The 25,427-nt window shown below is 38.8% G+C and overlaps 1 protein-coding gene across 2 annotated transcripts; it reads left to right on the forward strand.

Moving 5' to 3' along the window:
* The first annotated feature begins 1,258 nt into the window (after window positions 1–1,258).
* On the forward strand, window positions 1,259–19,762 carry tcf19l (transcription factor 19 (SC1), like). 2 transcript variants are annotated; one of them, XM_023265444.2, is made up of 6 exons: window positions 1,259–1,357; window positions 1,959–2,904; window positions 9,336–9,505; window positions 13,134–13,527; window positions 14,960–15,467; window positions 16,568–19,762. In XM_023265444.2, exons 2-6 carry the CDS (start codon window positions 2,634–2,636, stop codon window positions 16,911–16,913), a joined length of 1,689 nt encoding a protein of 562 aa, XP_023121212.2. In that variant the 5' UTR covers window positions 1,259–1,357; window positions 1,959–2,633; the 3' UTR covers window positions 16,914–19,762. The 2 variants fall into 2 exon arrangements, with proteins under 2 accessions (XP_023121212.2, XP_023121213.2); XM_023265445.3 differs by having other exon boundaries at window positions 1,274–1,353.
* Window positions 19,763–25,427: the final 5,665 nt, after the last annotated feature.

Genomic DNA, 25,427 nt, shown 5'->3' on the forward strand with positions numbered 1-25,427 from the left:
TTATAAACAGCTGTTATCTGGGTCAAACAGCCATAAACATGCAAATACACCAAACAATATGTCTGTTGTTATTGCAAAAGTTCACTCTGATGTGTTTTCTCATAACAAAATAATTATGATGCTGTTTAATCAATCATGATATTCAACATGATCATAGGTGTTATTGTAGTTTTGTGTTAGGTGTTTAGGCTGTTTTGTTTGTCTAAAATCCTTGTTTTAACTGTAATTAACTTGATTTACAGATGACTTTTATCAATTAAATGGGGAAATAATCTCTTTTGCATTTATTCAATTAGGATTAATCTATAAATATAACCCTAATGAATGAAATCAAGTCATTTTGGTACATTAATAACATTTCAGTCACACTATAGGAGCTGCAGCCACTTTCTAACATGTAGAAAACTGCTTTTTATGGGTTTGATTGGTCCTTTAAAGATGTTTCAGCAGATAAAAACAGTAGGATTGGTTAGATTTTAGTGCACAGAGCAGGTAAAATAAAGCACAAACGTGAGGATAATGTGTCTGTGGAACAGTTTTTGGTAGATGGAACTGGAGTGGTGCCAGAAATACTGTTCATCTGCCAAAATACTTGTCATCGCCACAATTATTGACCAAACAATACATGGTGACAGCAAAAGTTCACCTCTGTTTTCTCATGAGCAAATAATTATGACAGCAAAACTGTCTGCAGTTTAATCAGACATGATATTCAACATGATTATTGTAGTTTTTGTCTTAGGTGTTTAGGCTGTATGTGTTTGTCTAAAAGCCTTGTTTAAACTATAATTAACTTGATTTACAGATGAGTTTTATCGATTAAATGAGGAAGTTTTCTCTTTTGCATGTATTATATTAGGATTCATCTTTAAATATAACCCCAATGAATGAAATCAAGCCATTCTGGTACATTAATAACATTTCAGTCACAATATTAAAGGAGCTGCAGTCACTTTCTAACATGTAGAAAATTGCTTTTTATGAGTTGGATTGGTCCTTTAAAGATGTTTCAGCAGATAAAAACAGCAGGATGGGTTAGACTTTAGCGCACAGAGCAGGTAAAATTAAATACAGGCGTGTGGATAATGCTTTCGTGGATCAGATTTTGGGAGATTATCAATATTTTTGGCAAATGATCAGTATTTTTGGCACCGTTCCTGTCCTTTCCCCCCCTGTAGCCGCCCTGCAGCTCCTCGGGTCGGGGGCGGAGCCGGAGGTGACGTCGCTTCTAGCGCAAGGAAGCTGCCGGACTGGCGCGCCAAATTTCAAAGGACTTCCTCCCGAAGAACAGCCGCAGAGAAGCCTGGAGACAACGGAGATAAAATACGGCGAGAAAAGTCTCCTTCAGCTTCGGTGGGTGAGTCAAACCTGCGGGTTGAGAAGTTTTTTTACGTGTCGAGGAGCGAAAGTCTCCAAGTTTGAGCGCAGCTGCGTCGTTGCTGAAAGTTGCAGTTTTGACTTGTTGGGGGAACTAACGACAGCTAGCCGAGACCGACAGGCTAAAACCGTGTCAGGGGGATCTTACTGCTCTAGTTCTTCTTATTTCCACCGATAATAAGCCTCCTATTGATTGAAAGTGCATTTTAAAGGAGGATTTGCGCAGTTTTGGGTGCAGCAGCTGCAGTTTGAAGTGACACTTTGCGCTGGTTCTCGTGTCTTTGTGCTGCTGCTGCTGCCATGATTTGTCAGAGCAGCAGCTGATCCAGACTGCAGCTGCTCAAAGTTCAGAGTGTAACTGACAGTGTTCCTGCAGTCATATTTACCTGTGTGTGTTCCTGCCTCACTGTGACTTCAGTTTAATTCACCTGCAGCCTGAGATAAAGTCACAAAAGGTGTTTTAATGCTTTGAAGTGTCAGATAAATTAGATTTACAAATTAGAATCTGTTTTCCAGACGCTAAGCAGACCAATTAAAGCTTTTTTCTGTGTTTCTGTGATTTCTCTCGTGTTTTCCTACAGATCAGACAGTCGTCAGTTGCTCCATCCTGTCAGGCTTCCCCACCTGTGAGCCGGCTGATGTCAGCTGATGTCAGGAGGCTGGATTTTAATCTGCCTCGCTCACGCTCCACCTTGGCTGACAGCTGTGCAAACCTGCAAATATTAAACGTCAGAAGTGGAGCTAGAAGTCACGGCTGTCAGGCTTTCCAGCAGGTTTGCTTGTCACAGTTTTAATGTTTGCTGCGGCGGTGGCACACATCCCGTCCACACTGCAGCGCCTCTTTATTCTGCAGCCCTGCGTCTTATTGCCTCCACTCCATGGGGGATTTGCTGTGTTTGAGCCGGGGCTCATAACAGAGTGTGGGAGCTCATTTCCACACTTCAGCAGCTCGTACAGTGCTCATTATTTATTCATGTATGCACAGCAGGACACAGTAAGTCCTCGGCTTTCCACACTAATGCAGACACCTGTTGCTCAAAGCCGCTGCACCTGTCTGTAACCTTCACACTCGCTGCTTCCAGGCCGGGAATATTTTACCTGGCAGCGTAGCTGTATGTCAGACACCTTCACTTTGTTAGCACAGAGCTGTATGTAGAGATGGATCACAGCCTGCTGTAAGCCAGGGCCGGGCACAGATTAGGGGAGGCCTCTGGGTGAGGGGGGCTGAGAGGGGGCAGATAATCAGCCCTTTAGTCATGCTGTCCGGGGTGCAGCCGTGCTTCCAGCTGCTCCGGATCGGGTCGTCGTCGGGCGACTCGGCGAGGGACCTGTACACCTTCAGGCCGGCGCTGAGCCACTCGGTGTTCCGTCTGGGCCGGGCGGCGGAGCTCTGCGATGTCACGCTGGACTCAACGTCGGTGTCACGCATCCACGCCGAGCTGCACGCCGAGAGGGAGGCGGGCGAAGGCGACCCGGCGCTGCAGGAGGAGGGCTGGACGGTCCACATCAAGGACCGGAGCAGCCACGGTGAGGAAAGACCCCAATCACTCACATCCTGCACCATCACACCTTCAGCATCAAGGAATTTATTCTCATTTTAAACAGTTTTGCTCTTTTCTAGTTTCTAGCAGCTCAGGAGGCTGCACTTCCAGGACTCATGTTTCTGATTAACTCCTTTTTTGGGCCTGATAACATGACAGCACCTTGTTTACAACCAGCCTTTCTAACCCACAGACACTGGCAAAATTAGAACTATGCACAGTTTTGGGTGGAAAAAAAACTTAGCGAGCACTGAAACTACCAATACTAGGACATAAACTAGTATTCTGGATGGAAATAAATTTAAAACTGCAAGTCATTTATCAAAAAAGTACTGTTTGGGTGAAATAAATCTTTAAAACTTTAAGTACTTGGACAGAAAGTAGTATTTTAGATGGTATAAACCACAAAAGCTGTAAGTCATTCTGTGGAGAAATATTCTTTGGGTGGAATAAACCTTTGAATGTAACAGCACAGAAAGTAATATTTTTGGTGAAATAAACCTTTAAAACCACAAGTTTTTAATTTGAAAAGTACTATTTTGTGTGGAATAAACTTTTGAATGTTAAAAGGCATGGTTATAAACTAGTATTTGGGATGGAATAAAACCTCAGAAATCACAAGTCATTCAGTAGAAAAGTAACATTTGTGTGGAATAAACCTTTAAAACTATAAATACTTGAACAGAAAATTATATTTTCAATGGTATAAACCTCAAAAGCCATTCAGTAGTAAAGTTCTATTTGAGTGGAATAAACCTTTGACTGTTAAAGTACATGGACATAAACTAGTATTTTGGGTGGAATAAAGCCTCAAATCAGAAGCCATTCAGTAGAAAAGTACTATTTGGGTGGAATAAACCTCTAAATGTAAAAGTACGTGAACATAAAGTAGGATTTTGGACAGAAATAACTTTTAAAACCGTAAGTCGTTCATCGGAGAAGTATTATTTGAGTGAAATAAGCCTTTAAAACTGTAAATACTTGGAGAAAAAGAATGTGTATTTTAGATGGTATAATCTTAAAAACCCTACAGCGTTCAGTACTATTTGTGTGGAATAAACCTTTAAAACTACAGCGACTTGGACATAAAGTAATATTTTGGGTGATATAAACATTTAAAAAAACACAAGTAATTCATTAGAAAAGTACAATTTGAGTGAAATAACCCTTTAAATGTGTAAATACTTGGATATAAGTAGTATTTCTGGTGAAGTAAACCTTTAAAACCAGAAGTCATTCAATAGAAAAGTAGTACTTGTGTGGAATAAACCTTTAAATATACAAAATAGTTGGACATAAAATAGTATTTTGGGATTTAATAAACCTCATAAACCATGAATCTTTTATTTAAAAAGAACTGTTTTGGTTGAATAAGCTTAAATGTAAAAGAACTTGGATATATAGTCTTATTTTTGGTTAAATAAAACATTAAAACCATAAGTTATTCATTAGAGAAAATACTACTTGGGAGGAATAAACCTTTAAATCTACAAATACTTCGACTTAAAGTAGTATTGTGCATAGTATAAACCTTTATACCACGAGTTATTCATTAGGAAAGTACAATTTGGGTGGAATATACCTTTAAAAGTACAAACAGTACTTTGGATGGTATTAACCTGTAAAACCAAAAGCTGTTCATTAGAACAGTACAATTTGGGTGGAATAAACCTTTAAATGTGAAAGTACTTGGAGATAAAGTAGCATTCCTGGTGGAGTAAACCTTTAAGACCAAAAGTTGTTCATTAGAAAAGTACTATTTGGTTGGAAGAAACGTTTAAATATACAAAGTTATTGGACATAAAATAGCAGTTTGGGATGGAATAAACCTCATAAACCATAAATCTTTTTTTAAAAAAGAACTGATTTGGTTGAAGAAACTTTTAAATATAAAAGTACTTGGATATGAAGTAGTATTTTGGATGGAATTAACATTTAAAACCACACGTTGTGTGTTTTAGCCATCCTTAAAGTAGTTGGATGCCAACTAAAGGTCAAAGAACTGTGGTCCTGCAGACTGCAGTAAAGTGACATTTCCACGGCTGCAGGGGAACTTTTCTCTGAGATGAATGAGTTTACAATGATTCACAGTGAGTCATTATGGAAGAGAACGAGGCAAAAACCACACCTGCTTCCAGGAACATCAACACACCTACTAGCAACACAACTTTTCACACTCTTTGACTCAACTTTTGGTGCCAACGCCTTTATAACACATTTAAAGGGTTATTAAACACAAATAGTGCTTCTTTACTGAATGACTTAGGGTTTGTCAAAACCATGCGAATAACACCCAAATACTACTTCATGTTCATGTGCTTTTACATTTAAAGGTTTATTCCACACAAATAGTACTCTTCTAATGATAAGCTTTTGGTTTTAAAGGTTTATTTAACCAAAAATTCTAGTTTACGTCCATGTATTTGAACATGCAAAGGTTTATTCCACACAAATAGTACTTCTCTACTGAATGGCTTATGATTTTTGAAGATTATACCATCTAAAATACTACTTTTTTGTAATTTCTTTGATTAATGACTTACAGTTTTAAATGTTTAGTCCAACCAGTATACTAGTTTATGTCCAAGTATTTACAATTTTAAAGGTTTTTTCCACACAAATAGTGCTTTTGTAATGAATCACCTATGGTTTAAAAGGTTTAATCCACTCACAATACTACCTTATGTCCAAGTACTTTTACAATTAAAGGTCTATTCCACTTAAATAGTACTTTTCTTATCAGCAACTTACAGTTTTAAAAGTTTCTTTCACCAAAAATACTGCTATATGTTCAAGTACTTTTACAATTAAAGGTTTATTCCACCCAAATAGTACTTTTCTAATGAGCAAGTTGCAGTTTTGAAAGTTTCTTTCACCTAAAATACTACTTTATGTTCAAGTACTTTTACATTCAAAAAGTTCATTCCACCTAAATAGTACTTTTGTAATGATTACCAGCTCATGTAAATGAAAGTAAAACTGAACCTGCACACATTTGCACTGACAGTAATACAGGTGATGCAGGGAATAACTGACAGATAAGTCACAGAATCTCATATTTCCTGATGTCGCTCCACAAACTCAAACTCTGACTGAATTCCCATCAGAGCATCTGTCCTCTGACAAACCGGAGCTCCACTAACTGACACATCCAGCCTCATTTTAACCTCCGAACAGCTGCATGAGCTTCTGTCAAACCTCAGAAACTTCCCACGTTTATCTCCTCCTGTAGAACTGTTTATTTTATCTAAAAGGTTCAGAGTTAAACAGTCATCTCAGCCCACTGAGAAACTAGCAATCCGCCCAAAAAACAAACTTCAATTAAAGTTTGATAGCGATGATAAGGAAGTAATTAAAGAGCTTCTCAACTTTTTCTCTGATTTTATGTGAACTGGAGCATGAAGTTGAATTAAAACAGACTGAATGGAAGTTTTAGAGCTGCAACAATCGATTGTTAAAGTAATAGTCAACTATTTTAGTCCATTTTGAGTAATTTTTCTAAGAAAAAAAATTCTCTATTTCCAACTTCTTAAAGTTCAATATTTTCATGTTTTTTCTTCTCTGTGACAGTAAATTAAATATCTTGTGGTTGTGGACAGAACAAGTCATTTGAGAATGTTATTTTTGTGCTTAGGGAAACACTGATTGACATTTTTCACAGTTTTCTGACATTTCGTGGACTAAAAAACTGATGGATTTATCAATTAGTTGTTATTTTCTAAATTATTCAACTATTTTAATATTCTGAGAATTGATGAATTCGTTTGAGTCATTTTTAAAGGAAAACGTATTTAAAACTGAGCATTTTCATTTTTTTTCTCAGACATTAAACTGAATATTTGGGTTTTAGACAAAACAAGAAATTTAAGGACATTGTTTTGGTCTTTGTAAAACAAAAACAAAAAAATGACATTTTCAAACATGTTCTGACATTTTACAGACAGATTTCTCAGTTTTATAACCTTCGACTATTTTAATATTTTTACAATTGATAAATTGAAATTTTTTAGGTGAAAAGCAAAATGTTGGATTCTGGTTTATTTTTTTCCTCTTTGAATTGATCAATTAATCAAATATCACCTGTTAATTTTATCATCATCTGTTTTAACAACTGATTAATCATTTTGAATAATTTCAAAAAATCCAGATTCTCTCCCTAAAGCTTCTAAAAACTGATTATTTTCTGGTTCCCTTTTTCTCCTGTATGTCAGTAAACTAAATATATTTGAGTTGTGGACAAAACAGACATTTGCCATCTTTAGTTTTTGACATTATTCATCATTTTCTGACATTTTATAGACTGAACAACTAATCAATGAATTGATTAGTTGTCACAACCTAAATTAATCATCCACAGTTTTGATAATCACTGTGAGTTTTCAGCTCTGAGAAATATTAACATTTTTCACTATTTTATAAACCAAACAACTAATTGATTAATTAAGAAAATAGTCATTAGTGGAATAATCGTATTTAAACCTCAAACCTTAAAGTAAGTGTATTAAAATAGTTTTGAATTATGCAGGTGAAGAATATTCAGCGTTTTATCAGCATTTTTTACCTTTCAGACCGTTGACTGGTTCCCTGCATGATGAATCTGCAGTTATTAAGTTTTTTCTTTTGCTTTATTGCCTGCATATCTGAGATCAAAATGATTACCTTCATTATTAAAATGTCAGAGTATATGAGTGTCTGTTGTGGTGTTATCAGATGATGCCAAGTGGTGTCCTGAACACAACGCTGAGGAAAACATCTTTATGCAGCCGAACAGACTGAGAGACCTGCTGCAGTAAATTTATTTAATGTTCATTAGTAGCGCTGAAGCAATTAGCTGATTAATTACTCAGTTTTTAGACAGAAAATGATAAGTATTTATGAACCAACTTATTAATCTGTTAAGTCATTTTACTTGAAAAAAAGTGGAACTTTTCTTAGTTCTAGTGAGTCAAATTTGAGGATTTTCTTTGTATTTTCTTAAATGTATTTGCAGTTTGTTATACAAAACAAAGGATTTTAAAATGCCCCTTTTGCTTTTAGAAAATATTTTGTAAACTAAATACTTCACCAGGTAATAATTAAAATAATCAGAAGATTAATCAGTAGTGAAAAGAATCAGAAGAATATCATTTACAATGTATAATGAAATTACATGTGAATTCTCTCCTTATATACAAATAATAGACTCGCCATAATTATATACACTACCGTTCAAAAGTTTGGGGTCACTTAGAAATGTCCTTATTTTTGAAAGAAAAACATGTTTTTTTTAATGAAGATAACATTAAATGAATGATAAATCCAGTCTAGACATTGTTAATGTGGTAAATGACTATTGTAGCTGGAAACAGCTGATTTTTAATGGAATATCTCCATAGAGGTACAGAGGAACATTTCCAGCAACCATCACTCCTGTGTTCTAATGCTACATTGTGTTAGCTAATGGTGTTGAAAGGCTCATTGATGATTAGAAAACCCTTGTGCAATTATGAAAAATGTATAAATCATCAGTTGCAGATGATACAAGATGAGACATGATGGATAGTAAATAAAAGTATTGAAACTGAAGTTGAAACATACAAAAGATTCCACATTTATTGCACATCGTGGTTGAAATTAGTGGGCTGTGAAGAAGTTTAATTTATTCACAATGTCAGAATTGAGCTTGTAAAATAGATCTGATGAAGTCACTCACATTCCACACAATAAGCAGATTAAAGAGGGATATATTTAAATCTATAGAATTAAGCTTAAAGCATATTCAGGCCTAGATTGGTGGATGTGATGTGTTTGTGTCACGTGTAGCTCAGTAACACTAGCAGACTGTAGTTTAGTCTGAAGTGCAGAAGAAGATGTTCACGGTGATAAAGGAGCAGATTAAGAGCTAAAGTTGCATCTTCACTTAGACAGTCTGAGAATCTAAAACCGCACCGTCCCTCACCGCCTAATTTTTCAAGTAATTTCACACTCTGTCTCACACATTTTTCATTTTTGCTATTAAACCTCCATCTTTAGTATTGGTCCTGCATCCCTCATTCCTTGCTGCTCTGTCATGGCCGTTTGATTGCCTTGTAGCCTTCCAGCTCCTCGGCTTCAGGTCCATTTCACAGACTGTTTTACATTTTCCCCTCAACTCCGGAAGCTGTAAACACATTGATAGTCGACAAATGACTTCATTTTGGGGCTCTGCTCGCTTGATTTATTCTTCGCTGTTTGTCAGACGGTCGTGTTTTTAAAAAAAGTCGTGCGATTATCAGGCCCCAGGTGACGTCTCTGCCCTCAACCGCAAAATTGCTGCTTGTTTGTGTGACTTTAAAGAGAGTTTCTCACCGCTTACATGCCAGTGTGACCTAATGAGAGTCTTATTTTGAGGGAAGTTCGCCGTCAGCGGTTTGTAAAGGAACATTTGTGTGTTGTCAGGAACGTGGGTGAATGAAGTGCGCCTCCAGCCGGGCCTCCAGTGGGAGCTTTCAGACGGAGACACGCTGAGCTTCGGCGGCCAGTCGGACTCAGGAGGCCCCGAGTTCTACTTCTTCTTCCAGAAGGTCAAAGTTCGGCCGCTGGACTTCGATGCCATCACCATTCCAAAGGTAAAAAGTTATTAAAGGGACTGAATTGACTATTTCTGTCTGATTCATCAGCACAGACTCATACTGATGCTTTCAGGGTCATTCCAGAATTGGAGGACACTTTACATCCCACCCATCAAATTTCAAATAGTCCATGTACAAAATGCTAAAACATGCAGTTGTTGAGTAAATGTATTTGTCCTGAGATCAAATCTAAAACAACTGGGTGAACATAATGTTTGAAAATACCAATTAAGTCTGGAGTTCCTCCTAAAATGCCATTTTCTCTTGTCCCACCCCCCTGATGACCAAATTAAAACTCAAATAAAACACCTAACATGAAATTTAAGTCTCCTTTCTTTGGTATTATTTTTTTCACGAATGTCTCCTGTAATTGTGGGAACATTTATTTTAATCAACATAATATTTTAAATAATAATTATTATCCGTGTGTCCCACAACAGCCCTGTTAGCATAACCTTTGTAGCTAGTAGAAGAAAACAGTGAATCACATGATACGCTGGAATGAACATCATCAGTTTTCCAAAAGAATGTAGAGCAAAACTACGTCCTCTACTCTATTTTTCAGATTTTCATAACATTGTCAGCCTTGATTGAACGTCTCACTTTACCTCCTATTATTAGGAAAAAACAAATTCTTTTTTCTTCTTTACTGTTTTCCATCAGTCAGTTTGTCCTCTTGGTCAGCAGTAACAACAGCTAAATATCTAGCTTCTACTGCTGAGAAAAAGATCACATTAGCATGGATTAGCAACCCTGTTACTGTGATTAGAGTAGGGTTAGCAAACAACACAGAAAACATGGAATAAAAATGGTACCATTGATGTGGAAGCTGAGCCAATCAAGCCTTTGATAGTTTATTACCTATTGTTGATGAATATGTAGCAGAAAATTGTAAACGAGAAGATTTATTTTTCAAACATTTTGAAGCCCAAATGTCCTCCAGTTCTGGAATGAGCCTTATATACAACATGATTGAAGACAGTAAAGATTTTAAGGATCTTTTAAAGGACCAGTCTGGACTTTATCTGTCTGCTGCATGAACAAATACCAAATCTAACACTGTTGAGAGCTGTACAATGAAACAAGTTTGCCAAAACCAGGCTATATTTAAGGTGGCAGGCTCAAGAAAACCTAAAAATCCCAACTGGAGGTATCAGGTATGATGACAATGTTTTTTGTTTATTAACCCTTAAATGCACCAGTGACTGGATCCTACACTCTTCCATAAGTGGGTCAAAAATGACCCAAATAAAAATCAATGTGCCTTTGTGACATTTTTATCATTTTGGTTAAGAAAAATGCTTTGTATTATTGTTTCTATTCTATTTTTGTGCACACAATAATTATTTCATTTTTGAAATGTTTATTTTTCACTTTATAACAGGTTTTGAACATTTTGATAATTGAAAAAGAAGAATATTACACAGAACAGCAATGGAAGAATGTCAGCATCCATTCTGTTGACATTTTCCACTCTTTTCCTCCAGCTGTTACTGATCTCTGTCCCTCCAAGTTTGTGCATCACCTCTTGTATGACATTATCAGTGATAAAGAGCTTGGAGTAGTAGTACAAATATTACACTGTCTTTAAAAATGTAAAATGTAACTTGAAAATTTAAATGGAATGACATCAAAAACATGTTTTTTGAGGAATAGCTGGAATATGGTGTGATAAAAACTTTTCATTACAAAGATATTGCAAGAAAACGACCTCACCGGGTCATTTTTGACCCACTTATGCATCAAAGGGTTAAGCAGGTTTTCTTCTTCAGACATGTTCACATAAAAGCAGGCATTTATGACTGACTCCTCTTCTGCACAAAATGGCTAAGTACTTGCCGCCTACTTGAATCAAGGGGTACAAGTTGATATAAAGGAGAGCTATGAAAAATATAACACATTTATTACAGTAATAAAAGCTGCAAATGATGCAAGAAAGTAATACTGGTAGAAAACTGTTTATCAGCTGCTTATTTCTAATGTGACAGCTGCACATTAGAGCTCTTAAACTTCTAACTTCATACATTTAAACATGATGTGGACGACATCATGGAGATCACTTTACTTTTTGGCCAAATCAGTGTGAAATTTATATTTTTGATTGGATGTTCTCTGTGATAAATACCAACAGACGGATCTGATGTTCTGTTAGCTGCAGTGCCAGCAGAGTAAAATGATCTTAGCAGGGACTCAGGACCAGACATAAATCTGATTTATGGATTTTCTGCCTCATCAACTGAATACATGTAGGTTCTGGTGGCAACTTAATGCATCGGTACAGTTTGTCTGCTGTAGCTGCACGACTTCGTTTAGCGGAATTGAAAACAAACATCTCAACAGGTTTGCAGATATTATGTTTTCCATCAGCTGAGAATCTGTATCACTTGGGGAAAAAATGGGAGATGTATTTTACTGCTGATTTAAATCAGAATTTCTCAACAGAGCTGCGCAGCATCCTTTACCATGGTGATACAGTAGGTTAAAGGGCAGTAAAAACTCTGACTTTAGGCTCAACATACCAGCCTATCCCACTAATTTTCTGCACTTTTCACACCTAAATGTGATTTTCCAGTGTGTAAATGATCACATAGTCTACCTCAGATTGTAGAATAATGTATCTTGTGGCTGTGAGAAGCAGTTGGAATAATAACACTGTGTTTAGATCCATGTTAGCCTTCATCATCCTGCTGCTGTAAATACTCAGCAGGGAGCCTAATGTGTATTTATCTCCTGCTGTAAATAGTCCCCAACAAATCCTCTTTACTTTCTTTCTGTCTGAATATTATTTGCTGACGTTGACACTGACCAACTGTTTCGCTGAGCTGTTTTTAAAAGAAAAAAAAGATACATTTGTGAGTCTTGGTTGTAATCGCTGAGGCTGAGACCACAGGCAGGCTGGGGATGTCAGAAAGTAATGAGAGGCGAGGCAACACTTTGTTTGTTTTCATGCAGTTAGTAGACGCTAATTAAAATACAGATGCCCTGTTTATCCTTTAATTTCCATCCCTCTCATGCCTCAGCGGCCTGTGCAGATGCTGCTCTGTGCCCATTAGGTGAAATAATGGGATTCAGAATGTCCTCAGAATTGCGACGGGAGGACTCATGTCACAATGGCTGGCAGACAAAAAAAGTGCATTTTACCTGCAAAACATGGAGGCTTACTCACACTAAGTGCCATTTTCAGATAATACTTGGTGCTATCAGTTTTTTGTGCTTTAATTAAAAATTAGCTGGAGTCTGGGGAAGCAGGAAAACAGCCTCAGAATGGACTCTTAAGGTGGATAATCACACATCACAGTGATGATTAGTTCATGTATAGCCTTATTCAGCAGAAACGTCAGCATTTTCTTGTTGTTTTTCCACAATTTGATGAACAAAAATGTCTATTATGCTCAAATAAATGAAACCCCAATTAACAAAACTGGTTAAAATACGCATGTTTTCAATTCTTGCCATTTTGGAGCTTGTGATTTTCCTTCAGTGGTGGCCTTCAAGAATCCCTCTATGCTTGAAAAAAACTGATTTTCTGAAAATTATATCAGCAAGAACCTGATTGATTTTGACCCACATTGACCCTAATTGCATTTGCAAATCGAAACTGTAATATTTCTATCTTGTTTCCTAGGCGGGGACGTTCTCCTCCGACCTGCAGAACCGGATCAGGACCAACTCGGACCGTAAAGTTGCCGCCAACCTGGACCTCTCCAAGCTGGCCATCAACCGGGCCACCGTCATCCTCAACTCCATCGGCAGCCTGAGCAAGATGAAGGGCAGCGCCTGGACCTTCAAGAGGAGCATCAGCCACGAGGGCGCCGTGTCCGACCCCGGCGCCTCCTCCTCGCCTCCCCTCGCCGTGGGCTTCTCCTCGCTGCTGCCTCCCTCCACGCCGCCGTCGTTTTCCTCTGCGGTTTCGGCACCGTCGACCAAATCCCTCCCGCCGACCTCCAGGAGCAGGAGGAAGTCGGCTCACACGGTGCTGCTGGAGGACGACAGCTCGGACGAACCCAGAAGTCGAGGAGGTAAAACTATTTAAAAATACCGCTGCTGACTTTTATATGCTTTCTGACAACAAAAGAAGCTACAGTTCTGAGAGGGGATTTTAAGCAGCTTTTAAATGTCCCATATAGTGACTTTCTATTTTTATTTAGTTTTGAGGTAAAGTTGGAGGCGTAAAATGAAACCTGTAAGATATAACAATGTTTATTCTGCTTTACAAGTGAGTAAGAATTCGACCTGGTGCTACATAACAACGAACTAGCCAACAGTCATCCGGCTCTGACTATCGATCACACAAGCAGAGAGAGTTTTCTTCCTGAATGGGGCGGGAACAGCAGCAGCTCATTGGTTTTCAGAACAAAACAGACCTTTTAGAACAGTAAGTGTTTATTCAGTCGAGATGAAATGAGTCAGAATAATTTTTATTTGATTAAATATGTCAACACAAACAAGACATTTGACTCTGGTGGTATTTTTTGCTCTCAAAGTACACAGAAAATAAAATAGTACACTAGGCAGCAGAAGGACAATGAGTGTTTAAATACTATGTCCGACTACAGATATATTCACAAAACCTGACATTTTTTGTAAAACTACAGTAAAAAATGTTCAAATAGACAAGTCTAGTCGAAAACTAGCATCTACAAGTGAGTAAGACAGCTCATTTTGGTCAAGTAAGAACTCTAAAAACAGAGCACTTTTGGATTTTGCACATTGCTGAACACATGAAATGTAAGAAAAAGTTGTGCTAAAAGTACTTAAAAGGTGCAGTTCTATGTAAACATGTAGTTTTCACTGTGTTGTTTTGTTCAGTGTGCAAGGTGCATATGAGAAGAAAGTGCTTAAGATAGAAGAAAAAGGTGTAGATGTCTGCAGATTCTCTAACAGAGCAGCAAGTTTATAGTGAACCAGGGTTAGTGCAAAATTAAGGAAAACCAAATTTTAGTGCAAAGATACAATTATTAGCTATAAATAGTTACACAACCTGTATACATGAGGTTGATGGATAGAGGAACAGAGGGCAATGGGAAAAAATATTAAGAATCATATGATATGCAGTGCGTATATACTGTTTGTATTGTTTTACACTGAAAAACTGAAAGACACATCGTGGGGATGTGTGATAATTTGCTTTATTTGCCAAAAAGGGCCACAATATGGGACCTTTCAAAATGTTTTTAAACACTGATTGTAGGTCAGTTAATGACGGGGGTTTTGAAGTGTTTTTTATTCAGAGAAAATTTTCAAAAAAGCATTTTATTTGTCACTCTTTCAACAAATAAAACCTAAAAAAAAACAATTGGAAAAGAGCAAATGGATAAAACTTGTGCAGAACTCCAGACAACATTGTGATTTGCTGCTTTAGTAGTTCGAGTGAGCAATTTCATGGTATTGAAAATGTGCTGTAAAATGTGATGTCCACTCGTATTACAGTGTTCTGTCTCTGTTTGTCAGCTGTGGTTGGGGTTGTGGAGGACGGTCAGAGGTCGAGGGGGAAGAAGAGGCGGCGGCTCTACAAGTCGGAGTCTGAGAGTTTCAGCTCTCCTCCTGCTCCTCCGCTGCAGCCCAAGATCCACAGTGACGTCAGGAGGCCGCTGGAGGCCAAACCCTTCCCCGTGGGCATCCGGACCATCGGCAGCTTCCACGGCGCCATGACCAACAGCCGCCTGAACCACCACCTGCTGCAGGCCTCCTTCGCCAACGTGGCCGTGCACAAGCAGGAAGCGGAGACGATGCACCGGGTCAAGACGGTGGTCCACGGCAACATCGCGGCGTTCCGCCAGCAGAAACCAGCGCACGGTTCACCGGTGGCTCAGAGGGGCAGGCGGAGGGCTCACAGCTCCCCGGTGTTCTCCCCCCTGGTGGTGGGAGGAGAAAACTACAGCCTGGCCTCGCCCTCGGTGAGGATCCGCACAGAGGACCGAGGCCGGATGCAGTTCAACAGGTTCCATCATCCAACAAGGTGAGAGCTTTGGAGGGAAATCTGCCACTAGTTCACCGACTGAGCTCCTTGTTTGCATTATTACTGCATCGCTGATATTATTTTCCATCACTAAAGTCAGAATTTCTAATCTATGCACAGTAGCTGTAAAGTTTTACAAAGTTTTGCTTTTTGTTTTGTTTGTAAAAGTGTTTTAGTGTTATTATGGCCTGCGTCTCAGCTTAATTTTATGTTGATAACTGGGTTTTTTGCACATTTTTTGCAGCATAGCTGATTAGGAAATACCATTAAATGATTAGATTATTTGCCAATAATTGGCAGGTAAATACAGTCAGTTGACCAGGATTTTTGTTGAAAACAATCTAGAAAATGTTGAGTAAAATCCCAGACTTTATAAAATATAAATGTGTTAAAGATGGAGTGTGAGACTTTTAAACAAGCATATTTAATTCGAGCCAAATGAGTTGCAAACATCCTAATTCAATCACCTCTATTTCTATTTTACATATTCATTTATAGTCACCCGTATTAAAAAAGAAGTCTTCTTATCAGTGGCAGGTTCTCTGCTGTCACATGCTGTTAAAACATTACATTTAATTACATCAGTTGCAGATATCGGTTTCTTGATTACCAGTAATCAGCATCGGTCCTGGAAAACGAATATCATTTGACCTGTACAACTTTCGTTCGCTCTATAATTTTAAATCCATCAGGCAACGAAATGAAATGTCCATAATAAAAAAACTGCCATGAAACCAGACACCTTAAAGAATATTGAGGCTCACCAATAATTAACGTAATCCGAGAGTTTTTCCCCACAAGATTTTAAATTTGAAAGTGAAATGAGCACTTTGACACAGTTTGTGTAATTCCTCTCTTTGCCAGAAGGGGGAGACAAACGTTCTACAGTGCAGGATTACAATTCTACAAATCTACAATTTCATTTAGCAGATGCTTTTATTTAAAGGGACATACATTTGAGAGTAGATACAACACAAGCAAGGATCTAGTCAAGAGAAAACAAACTGGATAAAGATTAAACATCTTTTCCTTGTTGTTTCTGCTTGATCTCACTTCCTGTCTTTCTCTTTGCTTCTGTCTTTAATGTTCCGTCACTGAAGCAAGCGACGAGGCCGCCCCAGGAAACACCCTCTCCCTCCCCGGCCCTCCCTGCCCTCTCCATCCTCCTCGTCCTCCTCGTCCACCTCCTCGGCCTCCTCCTCCTCCGGCTCCTCCTCTTCCTCCTCCGAGGACGAGGACGAGGACGAGGAGGAGGACGAGGAGGAGGCGGCGGTCGGGTCGGTGGAGCCGTGTGCGGCGCCACGGTGTCGGCTGCCTCAGCAGGACACGGTCCAGTGGATCCAGTGCGACGTGTGCGACGCCTGGTACCACCTGGACTGTCTGCACGTCGACCGCAAGAAGCTGCTCGTGGACCCCAACGCAGACTTCCACTGCGGCTGTCGCTGACGATTAAATAAAATCAAACCCCACACTTGAAACTCTCTAGTCGCCACACTCTTCTCCTTAGATGTTTATTCCCTTCAGTCGTAACAGTGGAAATCATCAGAGTTTTCATCCAACACACTGCAGCCTCATCTAACGTCCACTAAGCTGCTTCCTGTCGTCTCTTTTCCGGTCTGTCCTTCCCTTATTTGAGGACCTAACAGTCACAGGGCTACTTCATAAACCTCCGGTTCGCTCAGTTTCAGAGCTTTGTAGGAAAAACTGTAATGAAACATCTCAGCTTGGGTTTCATTCAGGCTGGAGAGGTGTGATCAGGGCGGGAACACACGATGAGATGTTTGCTCCCACCGTGGAACGAACTGCATCCGGGAAGATTAATGAAACGTGTCCGATCAGGCCGCCACCGTTGGAGTGATTAAACATTCTGAGATGTCTTTCTGCTGCTTCCTACACATTTCCACTGACCGGGGCGGATTTTTCGAGGCAGTAACGGACCTTCAGTGAACATTTTACCTCTGCGATAATTAGACTTGGGTAAATATTTGAGTGCGGCTCTCCTGGATGGCAGCAGAGGAGTTTCAAGACAATTAAATGTCAAGAAATGTGACGGCAGACTGGCGTTGCTCCTGCTGCTACTGACGAGAGCCGCTCTCCAGATGATAATCAGATGTTTCCAGGCACTTCTGCAGGAGCAGCTGCTGGGTATTTTTTGGGAGGAAAGTGTCTGATGGGACTGTTTTCTCTTATAAAGTGCAGGCTGACAGCTCGACTCATTACCAGGGAAATGACATGAAACATCGCCTGCTGATGTAACGGGAAAAACAGGTTTATGAAACAACGTGGCACCGCACAGAATCTTCCTGCTTCACCTTTAAAAGACTCTTCACACTACTGAACTATGGGTTGAAAAAGCAGCCGGACCAGAACAGTTCACGTCTTCACTCAGGTGCTGCTTGAGTATGGAAAAAACAACAAAAGCACCTTTTTTTTGAACATTTAATTCCAAGTTTTGGCTCAGTATGACTCACCAGGACAATAAAAACCAAAACAATCTCTTTATTTTTGTTTAACCTGCGCCACTTTTCTCATTCTCCTAACAGCTCTGCCTCTCAGATGTTCATATGATAGCGGTGCTAAAAAGAAAAGTACAGTTCGTCTGTGCAGGTGTTCGTTCATACCAATGTGGCAGATCTGCAGGCTTTAAGTGTGTTAAAAGTGGGAGAAAAAAAAACATGATTCTTGAGCAATAAAATAAGGAAAAAATGTAAAAAAAAAAAAAAAAAATTTTAGCTTGTTTGTGACTAGTGTGGACTGCGACGTTGAAGAATTAAGATGAATGAATGCTTCAAGTGCAGCTGGATTAGATTTTATGTGATTTCAGCTTCACTGAGGCTCAACTTGTTAAACAGCCGCCATGAAAAGTCTGAAAGTTTAGGTTAGAAAAACATACAATTGCTGTTTTTTCACTTAAAAAGATTGATTTTAAAAAAATGGTATTAACTAGCCAAAAGCCTCCAGTTTCACTTAAAATAATTTGAGTGTATCGTTGGTTTTTACATTTAACATCGTCACATATCACTCTCCTGCACTTCTGTAGATATTAACATAATGACCTCATACCTGTTTGGTTCTTTTTTGCAGTTTGTTGCTCAGATTTACACAGAAAAATTCGGGTTTTCTTTGTGGATCTTTTGTACTTTGGGTCTGAATGACTTTAAAGCTGGAATTTGTTGCAGTTTCTTCCTCCTGTATAGTTGCCTGTTGTGCATTTTCTAGTCTCCAAATGCATTTCTATGCCTTCTTAGCTTCATGTGTGTTATCTTCAGCACCTCACTAGTTGTTAACGCAGCTGTTTGTCACTTTCATACGGCCTGTCAGATAGTTGGAAATGTCTTTACAAGGATGTTGTCAAAACAGGCAGCCAGTTAGAAAATATCATTTATAAATATGAATTTAACTGCTTAGAATTAAAATAGTTGGAGTCATGCAACATAAAAAAAGTCTGAGAAGCAGTTTTCAGTGGAAATGACTCCAAATGTAAATCAAAATGCAGCAACAAAGGGAGCAGATTCACCGCAACACGCTGCTGTTTTGACATTAAAGATACGTTTGAGGTAGACGAAGCAGACAAATGTTCCTTGTAGGTTGAGTTTGAGCTGATTCCAGAACAGTCCTGACAGGTTATTGATCAGTGACTGAAAGTGGCGTCTGCTCCGATGAAAGAAATCCACAGTTCAGTGCAGAAATATATCCGGATGACTCAGAGTTACAGAAATCAAATCCTCCATGTTTCCAGCTACAGTGTGTGATTGTTGAGTTTTGCGGTGATGGTGTGACTTGTGATAAATAAACACGTATTGAAGTGTATTGCTACAAGCTGTACAGTATTTTCTGCTTTAAAAAGCTAACACAGACTCCAAACCTTAGAACACACATGGAAGAGGTGAAATTAATGACTTTAAACATGGTTTTATTGAGCAAATTGCATCCAGTTTAACAGAAAATTAATCTACTTAAGAAATTCTGACAATGAGAAATTGAAGTTAGGAAATATCTTCAACAAAAACCTCCTTTTTCCCCTCATTATTTCTCAGCCATCCTGCTTGCTAACCTCTCAAATCTGATTGGTCAAATGTTTGTGTACAGACTGTAAATGATTTTTCTAATCAATTGCATTACAGGCAGTGTTTTTTTGGGATGTGTATGTTCATATTGTGATAATAAAAAATGCAATTTATCAGCTCTAGCACTAGTTTTAATGCGAAATGCCTTCATTTTGTTTCCCTGAACAGTGTTTCAAAGTGAATTTTGTACAGAAAACTGAAAGTATGTGACATAAACGTTTGATTTCACCAACTTTTATTGACTTTTTCTTCCATCTTTTACATTTGAATATCATTCGGTGATGATATATCTCTTTATAACCAGGATGCACATGAGAAGAAGATATTTCAAATACATAAAAATTGCTTAAAAGGACACTTAGGCTTGCAGGTGTTGCTATAAGACAGATTAAAACTGGGGTTTAACATAATTAGTGATATCATCGCAGTCAAAATCAAAATCCTTCGTAAATCCAGCGTTTCCTCCCAAACATTTTCCTGTTCCTTCGCATCTCTTTGAAGGAGTGGAATGCTGGGAAACGAAGCCACAAATTAATTGAACAGTGGTCGACTTCATTTAATGAAAATAAAACTTGGCTGCTGCGTTCTCTGACTCTGTAATTGTGGTCAGAAAGCATCAGCGAGGTCATCGGGGCGCCGTTTAATAAATCAGTCTTTGCACCACGTCTGCAGATCTGCAAGTTTCCCTTTTATTCCAAGACAAAAAAACCAAAAACATTAATCGCACAAACTTTAAGGCTTTGACAGCTTAAATTGAGTTTGTGGCCTTCAGACCCTTGGATCATCACACTGCTGCTGCCTCATTGTGTTCATTATTTTGTTTTCCAAAATTTTTAAAATTCTGTTTGCTGTTAAAATCCCAAAATGTGCTGGATTTGTGAGGTGAAAGCAACATAAATGATGAGCTCAGAAATGTATTGAATTAAAGGCGTTGTTTTGTAAATTACAGCATATTTCATAAAGCAATTTCTGTCAAAGCTTTGAATCACAAGTTCACAGCATTCAGCTTTTTTCACTTCAATCATCAGCACAGTTTTGTTGGTTTGTCAGGGTTGTAGAGAAGAACATCCATTTGTCATAATTCTCTTAGATGCCATTAGCATCAAAGTTATCAGGGAAGTAATAAAAAAAATATTCACAGAATGTATCTTTGCATTGTCTGTTATTTTTTATTTCATCTTTCTTTCCATCCCCACAGAAGCATCACATGTTTGGGAAGAAAGAGGCCGAGATCTGAACACGTTTCATTTATTACGCAGCTCAAGTCGTGATTGATGAAACATTGATAGGAATGAAATTTACATTTTGTTTTCCTCAGGTCTTCTGTGTTGCATTTAAGAGAAAAACAAGAGGTTGTGATGGCAGGCGGAGATGTGATAAATCTGCTTATTATTTTCATTGTTGTTTTCTCCGAGACAATCACTGAGGTTTGTGATTCGACGAGCAAAGAGAACATCCTCGTAATTGAAGCCCATTATCACGCAGTTTTTATTTCATACTTCATAATTGATATTGTCTTATCTTCTGCTGTTCACGCTTGAAGCTACAGAATTACTGCTTACAGCTGCTGTGAACAGTCAAATGTTTACATTTTTACGTCTGTAATGTACAGTACTGAGATTTCTTGTTTCAAAAAAAGTTCTACATTTTTAGAATTTATTGGAATTAAATGAAAGTCTATTTTTACACTGACTTTAGACAAAATATTAAGAGGAAATGCATTGTACCGTCTGATTCAACAGTGCTATAATGGATCCCAGTTTATTATTTATTAGTTATCTTTAATTAAGGCTTTGTGTTGAATTAAATTGCATTTTTCCTTTCTGTCTGCATGCTTTGAATCTTATCTTTGAATGCGCTTTATTAGCACTTTATTCAGAGCACCTGCACACGAACTTACCTGTCCAATCAGCCAATCATGCTGCAGCAGTGCAATCCATGCAGACTCTCATCAGCAGATTTTTGCTCTACAGTCAAACAAAAACAGAAATCAGAGACAGCAGTGGCCACAAATTCACCAAAAGTAGACATTTTAAGATGGAGAAATTCAGCTTTATGTAAAGATTGTCTATTTATGCTGAGTTTTATTTTTATTTTTAATCCATGGAGTCAAATATGGCACCATGATGGTGTTGGAAATGGGGTTTTTTTTGTCTCATTTTGTGCCTCTTTATACCAATGAATCATTATTTGAAGTCTGAGTCTTATTGCAGAACACGAGTACAACTTAGTTTACCATCATCCAACAGCAGGAAAATGCATCGTGTCACAAAGAGAAAGTCAAGCTGGTTTCATGAAGTCTTCAGAAGACTCCGGTGGCCTCCTCGGTCTCCTGATCTGAAACAAGCAGAACACCTGGATTGTGTTTGAAGTCACAGGATGAATGTACAGCTGGGAAATCTGCAGAAATGGAGCAAAGTCTCAGAGGAATCCATGACACAAAGAAGTGAGGCTGCAAAGGGAGATCCTGCCCAGCATGAAGACCTCGGTGAGTTTTAATCTGCTTTGAAGGCTTTATTAATCAGATGGTTTCATGTTTCCATACGGAGATTTGGGAAACAATGTCATCTCAGCGAAAACGACAAACTTAACCCGTCTTCTGTCTACTTGCAAGTACATTTGACTCCAAACACTTGATGTATCAGATGTTTCTGTCTTATAATTACATTAACACGCTGGATAATGACTCCAGGAAGCGTTAGCAATGCAAACTGGGTGCTGAAGGTTAAGAAATGTGCTTGAAAAGAAATTAAATCATCATCACCTGTGATAACAAGAAAAGCACTCAGTGCAGTACTCCATCAAGGCTGCTCAATCGTATCATTTCCGACAGCTGAAATCTTGAAAAAATTTGTGGCAGAAATCACGGCACCATAGAATGTCGCCATTAAATATCGATGTACCCATAAACAAAATGACCTTGAGCTGAGCACAGTGATGCTTGTGTGCATTATGTACAGATACCGAATCATGTGACCTAAATATGTAGCGGGCAGTGGGAATTGATGGGATTCAGAAACACCCCCACAGTTTAATCAGTTGTTCCTTATATCATTTCCAATGCACAAATCCGTTAGTCCGTTTTTGAGTAATGTTGCTAACAGACAGACAGACAGACAAACGTACTCCAATTGTCACATAACTCCCCCACATTCATTTGCGGAGTAATCAAGGTAGATCATATGAAGCCGACTTTAAGGATTAACTGTGAAGTTTGATTCTGGGCTGAAAAAAAACACAGCATCACACTTGTTACTAGACGCTTCCTACACAAAACCAGGTGTTCCCCTGAGCTCCCTGTTCAACACTTCATTGATCTTTTACCTGAAGAAAAACTAAATCTTTTCCTCCTGCGTGTTATGAAATGTGCAATATGCTGCTCCTGAACTTTTAGTCCCGATGATGAAAAGTACAAGAGTACAAAGCATTCAATTTCCTGCATTTCTCACTGCGGTACAACAGTTTTCCTTTCTGCTACGACTTTAGAAACTTTTCATTCACTGCTTCAGACTCTCATTTGATTCAAGTAGAGTTTGAAATCTTGACTTTATCTATTACTGCATTGTATTTTTAATTCTTCTATTATTTCATCACTTTTATTTAGCTTTTTGTTATAGCAGTTTTGTTTTACCTGAACAGCACTTTTGGTTCGACTTCTGTTGCTTTTAAAAGTGCTTCATAAATATCTTTGAGGGACTGAGTCACCAGAATGACCCCAGTCTTCCATTTGTAAATGACCTTTAAAATATGAAGTGTGACACGCTCCAACGCACCTTCGCAAAGTTCAGCCTCACAACAAACACAAAAAAACGAACCTCAGTAGCATTAAAAACAGATGAGTCAGTCGGTTTGGCTGCAAAGCTGCTCTGCAAACTGGCAAAAAGTCATAAAGAGTCCTAAAAAATCTGCATTTGGTTTCAGTTTTGGAGCCAAAGGTCAACAATCAGATGAAGCTGCTGACATTTATTAATTTTAAATTCAAGTTCAGCAGTGCTTAAGGCCTGAACAAAGACAGTTTGTTGTATCAGTCAGTGCATCAGCAACGCTGATACATCTGAGCAAAGTGAGCTTTCATAGTTGATTGTGGGTCTTCTTCTGTTTTCTTGTGCAAAACTGCAAACAACATGAACAAAAACAGCCAAGTTATGTCATATGCTGACCTCTGACCCCACTTAATGGAGTTCAGTATTGTTCAAAAAGCAGCTCTGAGCCCACATTTTCTGTATTTTTCCCGGTTTGACGGGTTAATGAGCTGTTCCATTTGGTGAAGCTAAATTCTTCACATAAAAAGTCGATTCTGAATCTTAAAGCTGATTATTTCTTGTTTTTCAAATAGCATTGGCCACTCCGAGCATGAAAATACAATCGATCTGAAGCTAATAAGAAACTCTGTTGTGTCAAAAAAATGTCGATTTTATATTGTTTTGAATGGATGATGAAACTATTTTACTTCAAACTGTAAGGAACCGCTATAAAAAAAAGTCAACCACTTTATTTTTTCTTGAGCTTTTAGTACCTGGCTGTCAATTTTCTCCAGAGTTGTAAAGATATATCTCATTGTAGAGTAAAATAAGATACTAACATGCACACATTCATATATAAATATATTCTTACAAAGACTGTGAATCACTCGGCGTGTTTGTAACTCCAGGAAACCTATTACACACTGGTGGGCCGCTGGGTCGCCATAGAGGAGATGGAGAGATTATGGAGCTGAAATGCCCACTGCCTTGACCTGCAAAGATGGAGGGAGACAATTACGTTTGTCTGAACCGTTTCCATAGCAACACTCCTCTTTCTCTCTCTCTCTTTCTGCCTTTTTTATTTTTGTGCAGAGCAAGAAACTAGTGAGAGCTCGGTCCTGTAATAACGGCCGACACCTTCTCTCCCCTGATGATGCATGGGCCGAGGCTGGGAGAAGGTGCACAGCTGATTCATTTCAAACCGAGGTGTGTGTTGGTGTGCGTGTGTGCGTTGGTGTGTGTGTTTATTGGGGGATGCACACCGGTAATAATTGAGACCACTTCCATCTTGTCCTGACGCTGGCAAAAGAAGTCACAGCGAGATGAAAGCAGAGGCCTGAAAACTGTGAAGTCCATATTTCTCATCCAGCAGCTCTCTGGCCTGTCGATCTCACACACGCACACAGAGACGCGCACACACACACACACACACACACATTTCACATGATGTTGGAGATGTGAGGTTGAAAAAAGCTCCTTTCAAGCTGCTTGTGACTTTATCTTCATTTAAATCTACCGTAATTCCCGGACTATAAGCTACTACTTTTTTCTCACGCTTTGAACCCTGCGGTTTATACAACGATGCGGCTAATGTATAGATTTTTACGTGCGAGCTTCATGCCATCAATACATTTAGCCTCGTCACATCAGACCAATGAAATTACCGAACAGGTCACAGTGAACCAATGAAACTGTTCGAATTAAATCAAACACACTCACACTAAATTCTTCAAATCAGTCATTTTGCGGTTCATGCACACACCCTCATCATGGAAAACACACAAAGAAATGCATATGATGCAGCTGTTACAGGCCGAGTCTGCTCTCCTTTACCCTCGGCAGGTTGCGATGTGTGTGTGTATGTGAGTGTGTATGTGAGTGTGACGTGAGGAGGAGCGCTGCAGGTGTGTGTGTTGCAGAGATGAGTGTGGAAGTGGAGGCATAGTGAGATGCACCATGATGATATAGCCAGTTATACAGGACAAGAGTGGGAAGCCAGTGCACGTGGACAGTTGCTGCTGGTTCAATAAAGTGCCTCATTCTCCCCCTGCAAAGTTTGTCCGGACTTATATCTGGCGGTTACCATTAACGAGCCCCGCTAAGCTAAGCGGGCTAGCGCAACCCGAGGCTGCCCAACCGCTAAGCTAAGC

The sequence above is a fragment of the Amphiprion ocellaris genome, chromosome 15 (assembly GCF_022539595.1).
Source record: "Amphiprion ocellaris isolate individual 3 ecotype Okinawa chromosome 15, ASM2253959v1, whole genome shotgun sequence".
Lineage (NCBI taxonomy): Eukaryota > Metazoa > Chordata > Actinopteri > Pomacentridae > Amphiprion > Amphiprion ocellaris.

Coding starts and splice junctions, on each gene's coding strand:
- tcf19l (XM_023265444.2), top strand. CDS start 2,634: ATGCTGTCCGGGGTGCAGCCGTGCTTCCAGCTGCTCCGGATCGGGTCG. Junction 13,528..14,959: donor CGAACCCAGAAGTCGAGGAG/GTAAAACTATTT, acceptor TCTGTTTGTCAG/CTGTGGTTGGGGTTGTGGAG. Junction 15,468..16,567: donor AGGTTCCATCATCCAACAAG/GTGAGAGCTTTG, acceptor CCGTCACTGAAG/CAAGCGACGAGGCCGCCCCA.